Source organism: Danio rerio, chromosome 17, assembly GCF_049306965.1.
Source record: "Danio rerio strain Tuebingen ecotype United States chromosome 17, GRCz12tu, whole genome shotgun sequence".
NCBI lineage: Eukaryota > Metazoa > Chordata > Actinopteri > Cypriniformes > Danionidae > Danio > Danio rerio.
Window position 1 is genome coordinate 12,696,098 of NC_133192.1, and position 6,805 is coordinate 12,702,902.

General features: G+C 36.5%; 1 protein-coding gene across 1 annotated transcript; it reads left to right on the plus strand.

The window, feature by feature from the left end:
- The first annotated feature begins 2,045 nt into the window (after window positions 1-2,045).
- On the plus strand, window positions 2,046-6,490 carry drc8 (dynein regulatory complex subunit 8). The gene is made up of 7 exons (NM_001327908.1): window positions 2,046-2,083; window positions 2,394-2,478; window positions 2,609-2,681; window positions 2,771-2,850; window positions 4,837-4,879; window positions 5,024-5,090; window positions 6,280-6,490. Exons 1-7 carry the CDS (start codon window positions 2,062-2,064, stop codon window positions 6,396-6,398), a joined length of 489 nt encoding a protein of 162 aa, NP_001314837.1. The 5' UTR covers window positions 2,046-2,061; the 3' UTR covers window positions 6,399-6,490.
- Window positions 6,491-6,805: the final 315 nt, after the last annotated feature.

A 6,805-nucleotide genomic window follows, 5' to 3' on the forward strand; every position in this document is an offset into this window, starting at 1 on the left:
CAATTATATTCATCTGTCTCCATATTCTACTGCATCTCAGAATATTACACTGCACCAAAAATGTAAAAATATATATTTAATATATTTTTGTCCACAGCAGACGGCAACTTGCCATGACGCAGATTCCGGAGTCTGAGTGCTCCAATCAGGTGAGCCCTCTTCAGCGCTCGCCATGACAACGAGACAACAGTGACGTGCCTTGTAAAAATGTGTATATGGATTTCTATAAAGCTCGTGTGCTCTCAGTCAGCATTGTCAGTTCGCCCGATGTTGCTGTTTGTACTTGACCAAGGTGAGTTCAATACCGACGGTACGAGTGGAGCCACGCCAATCTCACAAAGTCTGCTTCGTGAAGCTTCACCCGGGCCCGTCTGTGCTGTAGTTCCTTGCGGTTTGCGTACATAAACGCAATATCGCGAAGAACATTACGTGTTTGTTGCTCGAAATGTGCCGCCGAGCAACATCCAGTGAATACTGGCACGGCCTGGCGCCCGGTCTTCTCGTGCACTCCCTGGGGCGAGGCGGCCTTTGAGCCCTAGGCAGGGAGCAAACAACCACCGAGGACCCTCAGGGAAACACGGGGGGCCGGTAGTGGGACCTCGCTGCGAGGGTTATGGTGGGTGGGAGTAGCGAGGCCCACTCATCTTCTATTTTAAACCATAGTTTCAAACTTTAGTTTACTATATAGTTTGAAATAGAAACCATGGTAACTGTTATGATTTAACTTTATGCAAAGAGCTTACAATGACCAAGAGCAACAGACCCGGATTCCGCCATTTTGAAGTGATAGCGATCGCTCGTCATTGCTGTCGCGATGGAAAGCAGCTGCTTTGTTTTTATTTAATTTATTCAAAAAGCGCGTTATTGTTTCCCAAATTGTAGATTGTCGCCTCATGGTAATTCTATGCTCTTCTGTGTCTGACTGTTGTGATGTTTTGCTTTGTTTTTCAGCTGAGATTTTGAGCAAAGAAGGACTATTGAAGACAACAGTTGAAGACAACCGCGGGTTATAATCACGAGCGCGCGCATTATAATGTTTTCGGGCTGTTTTCTGAAAGTGTGTCTTTGTTTAGATAAGTTTGCATGTCAAACTAAATAAACTATACTCTTTCTAAACACCTGTCTCGTTTTATTTGTCCTCTACAGCAATGCACTGTCATATAGGTCTGTTGAATGCATTTGTATGCAACATGGTTTGACAATACAGTAGTCTAACAAATAAATAGTTGTTATAAATGTACCTTCATTAGTCAACATTTGATGTTATGTTATGATTGTTATACTATATTTATTATTATTAATATGCTGTATGTTTAAAACCAGCAAATTATACTATATATTTAACATGTCATAAACTTACTGTTATTTTAACATTTGCCAAATAAAATGTCCTAAGACAAGAATGGGTGTTGTTTTGGTTTTGTGTCAACCTACTGTAGGTTTTAGGTTGACTACAGCAAGGCTACATACATCATAGGGAGTTTTTTTATAACGGAATAAATATTTCACGGAGATGATTTTACTGCGTGAGAAAACTGATGTGTGGCGTGAGAGCGTGAGAATACGGTCAATTGCGTGACTTTCACGCATTTTGGCAACTCTGAAATATTAGTGTTTGGACTATGTGATTATTTATTACTATAGCAGGTACTATTTAGCCTATATATTCTCCTGGATTGTATAAGTGCTTCTGATTTTTATTTAACACTGACATATTTATACACATAGGTAATTTAGACATGTACTCTTTATTGGTGCTTTCAAACGAATAATCGCGTTCATGCTTGTACAAAGGATGTATAAAAATGTTCCTTACATTCTTCCTTTTCTTCTGTTTTTTTAGTCAGTACTGAACTTTCCCCTTTTGTGAGCAAAAACTTTTGCTAGTCTATAAAAGATGTTCGGCATTTCTTATTTTGGTCGATTTAAACAATCATAAACAGCATAAACAGAAACATTTTTTTAAACTTCTGAAAGCGGTTCCTACGTAGAAGAACCACTTCCTGCCCTCCGTCTGAATGGCGAGTGTGTTCAGGTTACCTAGCAACCAGGGTTTTAGACATGGCGGACAAGTATAATGCAGGTAAAGATGCTACACGTAAAATGCTACGCTTTTTTTACGTTTGTGGGCTTACTGTATGCTTATTAATGGTGTTTGTATTCTCAGCATGACGTGTTTTTAAATACAGTTGCCATTACTACGACTGTTACCAGATCAATGATGTTTGAAAAGTTTTCAGTAACGTTGTTTGTTAACGTCGAGTAGTTAAAGTAACAGTAAAAGACCACACAGACAGCGAACATCTACAGCTGAATTGCTTTGTAAACACACACACACAAAATAAAATAAAAATGCGGAAAAACACAACGTTAATTAATGTATTTTTTATCAGAAAATATTATAATAGAAACTCAAAAGAGGATTGGGAATGCCTTTGATGTATTTGACCATGAATCCAACAAGACTGTTGATGTCAGGTAACGTTTCACTACGCTGTTTTTCAAAATATATTAGACCATTTGTTGATGTCTGTTAGCTTTGTTCTGCACATGTTCTACAAACAAGGAAGACTTCTTTAATGTTATCTGTCATTTTTCACCGTAAAAGGGAAATAGGCACCATCATTCGTTCACTTGGCTGTTTTCCTTCAGAAGCTGAATTGCATGATATCATCTCTGAGGTCAGTGGTTTTGTTTTGCCGGGTCATAAAATGCATCGCTCTTGTAAGTTGAGTAGATCAATAGTTATGAAGTGTCATTTCATTCACAGCTAGAAGAAGAAGAACCCACTGGATTTGTGCGCTATGAGAAGTTTCTTCCAACTATGACTAAGATCCTGCTGGAGCGCAAGTAAGACTGTAATGAAATAAAACAGTATGAAACCCAGATTATTCTTAATGTTTTTAAAAGGTCACAGACTGATAAATCACACAAATGCATCTATATATTTATATACAGTCTAACTCAAAATTATTAGCTGTCCTGTAAATAATTTTTTCTTACTCAGTTATTTTTAAATTGATATTCAACAGAGCAAGGATTTTTTTTTTCTTCTAGCAAAAGTCTTATTTGTTTTATTTTGGCTAAAATAATGGTCTTTAATAAAAAAAAAACATTTTAAGGTCAATATTATTAGCCCCCTTTAGCAATATTTATTTTCGATTATCTAGAAAACAAACCATTATTATACAATGACTTGCCTAAATACCCTAACCTGCCTAATTACCTTAATTAATGTAGTTAAGCCTTTAAATGTCACGTTAAGTTGAATACTAGTATGTTGAAAATCATCATCATGGCAAAGATAAAATAAATCAGTTTGATGTGTCAAATGAGTTATTATAACTATTATGTTTAGAAATGTGTTGAAAAAATTCTTTTCGTTACAGAAATTGGGGAAAACATTTACAACGGGGCTAATAGTTCAGGAGGGCTAATTATTCTGATTTCAACTGTACATGGATATATAGTGCTAGAAGATGAAGCCAAAATGTCCAAGGTATCAACTTGCACGGATCGTATAATTCCCACAGTTCCTACACACCCAATTGCAAGCACATAATGGCATGCATCCAAATAAAAGCAAACTTATTAAAAAATGTTCCGTATATACATCAACAATTGATGTAACGAGAAAACAAGGCGACACAGTGGCGCAGTGGGTAGCACTGTCAGCAAGAAGGTCATTGTTTAAAGCTCTGGCTGGGTCAGTTGGCATTTTTGTGTGGAGTTTGCATGTTTTCCCTGTATTGGCGTGGGTTTCCTCCTAGTGCTCCGGTTTCCCGCACAGTCCGAAGACATGTGGTATAGGTGAATTGAATGAACTAAATTGGCCGTAGTGTATGTGTGTGAATGAGTGTGTGTGGATGTTTCTCAGCACTGGGTTGCAGCTGGAAGGGCATCCGCTGCATTAAACACATCCTGGATAAGTTGGCGGTTCATTCTGCTGTGGCGATAAAAAATAAAGGGACTTAGCCGAAAAGAATGAATAAATAAGAAAACATTAATTAAACGCTTACCTTCTCTTCGATAACATTGAGGGAGCAGGGCTTTTTAAAATGTTCTGCAATCAATGACCAGAGAGCAATGGAAATATTTGGATTTCCCTTTTTCTATATTTGGCCTGTGTGAGCCAAAATCTCACTAATAAAATGTGTTGTCGTGTCTAAAGCAGACAAATGTTTTGCCTCTACATGTAGATGTGCTGGGGGTGGATTTAAACAATATGCAAGTTAATCGGCCGCTCAGGGCCCCAGTTAATCTGAGGGCTCCCAAATAAATACCTAGAATTATAAATTATACATATAAATATTATATATAACATTGCTTTCTATCATATTTTCCCCTACCTTCAATCATGGACCAGTTCAGCTGTCAAATCAGTAAAGATTTAGTTTTAAAAAACGAAATTGTTTATTTATAGTGAATTTATCTTAAGAAAACAAATGATTTAAAAAGTTTTATAAGGTGCTTTACATGTTATTATTATTTTGCATTAAGATAAAATGTAGAAAAGGAGATTGATTGATATAAGAAATAACAGCAAAATAATAATAAAAAAATTAAAGTACAAAAGGTGCCTTTTAGAACTTTTGGGTCTAATGGCTGGAACAGCTTAGGGCCCCAAAATCACTAAATCCATCCCTGAGACGTACAGTATATGACTATAAGTGTTTTAACATAATTTGCAGTACCTGTAAAAACTTAAAACTAAAATAAAATAAACATTTGATTAAATAAATATTTACTTTGCTAAAGTTTTTCCCACAATAAAATTTAATACAAAGCCTAGTATTAGTGATAATTGTAGCTCTGCTTCTTTCTTTTTTCTTGCAGGTTTCGTCCTATTACAGAAGACCTGCTCATACAGGCTTTTGAGGTGAGGCTGTTTTGTTTTTTAATTTTTAATGTGTGAATTTACCTTGTTAACATGTGAAACTTTTAGCAGTGTCAAAGACACTATGCAAGACACCTAAGACCAGTGCATTGATTTAATGGACTGTACTTTAATCTAATCTTAAAGGTTTTAGATCAACAGAAAAAAGGACACCTGGAACCAGCAGAACTGGCCAAATACTTAACACAAGAAGGTGAGACTATAACAAAGTGTTGTCCTGGATTTTAAGATTCTTCCAATATTTTGTAATTGCACATGTGCAGTGCTCTTTGTCTTTGCTGGATTACTATAATTCTTTATATTTGAGTATAAGCGGGTCTTCTTTGGCTCCCCTGAAGTTGGTGCAGCACATCTTTTGACAGGGAGTCGCAAATTTGTTCACATCACTCTCATTTTATCTTCCCTTCTCTTGCTGCCTGTACAATACAGAATTCATTTTAAAACTCCTTTGTTTGTTTTTTAAATCTATAAATGAGTCTGCCCCTCCTTTTATATCAGACCTGCTTCACCCTTAATTACCCTCTCGCTCTCTCAGATCAGCAGATCAGCTGCTTCTTAGAGTGCCAAATGCTAACCGTAAGCTCAGTGCAGACTAAACATTTGCTGTGGCTGGACCCAGCCCTGCAGGCACAGAACGTCAACATGACGTCCTATTGAAGTTGTACCCCAATGTACCCCAACGTTGTGGGGACGTTGGATTTTGTTTGGAAATTAAAATCGGGTTGACCCAATTTCAGGCCAGCGTCAAGGTCCAATTTAAAATCAACCTAAAATCAACCAAATAGCAATGATAATTATGTTACCCTTTGGCGTTGTGTGGACATTACCTCTGTGACATGTATCAAACGTTGGATTTTGGTCACTTTCCAACACAACCTCAAATCAACCAAATATCTACATAATTTGACACAGTTAATGGACATCAAAAAAACGTTCTTAGACGCTGACTAGACATTGAAATTTGGTCACCTGACGTCATGGCCTTAATCTAACCTAATATTAAAACACTTTATGATGTTGTGTGCCTGCCGGGAGATTATGGAATGCTTTGCCTCTTTACATTATGCAGGCCACTTCATTGTTTATGTTCAAATCCCATCTTTTCTCCTTGCCCTTTGACACTTGATTTTCTATTTTAGATAGTGTTTTAAATAGTATTGTGTTTGTTTTCTTTGTTTCAAGCATAATTTATGAGTCTTGTGCTGTTTTGTGAGCTCTTTTTACTGTATTGGTCTGCTCTTTGGTGGTTAAGTGCTTTATAAATACAGTTTGATTGATTAATTGATTTGTCAGACAATTTAATAACAAAATAAACCCATGCTTTCGCTCACTAATGCTGATGCTTTCAGTTGATCAAATAAAATCTTCCTTTTGCATTGAAGGAGAGCCCTTCACACAGGAAGAGATGGATGAAATGCTGTCTGCTGCTGTTGATCCTGATAAAAATGTCATTTTCTACAAGGACTTTGTGAGCATGATGACTTATGATGACACCCGATAATCAAACAAACAAGTAGTTTAGGGAGTTTCAAACAATGTATTATAAACAAAATCATCTCAATCACCATAATAAATAATTTACTGTTCATCTTATTTAGTCTCTTTATGTGGTTTGCAATGCCTAAATACTCTTTCTCTATCAAATAGTTGAACATTATAGCATTTTACCTTATAGCTTTTGAAGTAGAATATATGAAAGATGGAAAGGGTATATCATATGATAATAATTAATCATTCATGCTATTAATGAGGCAGGTTTTCTAAGGCCAACTGTGTGTCTGATAGCCTCATTATGAAGTCAGTGTGTGATGTCTTTCTTCTTTCCGTTTCATTAGCAGAGTCTGATACAGTTTTTGTGAAGCGGTGACATATTCTCGCAGCTCATTTTTTCCTAATTAACCTGTGCCC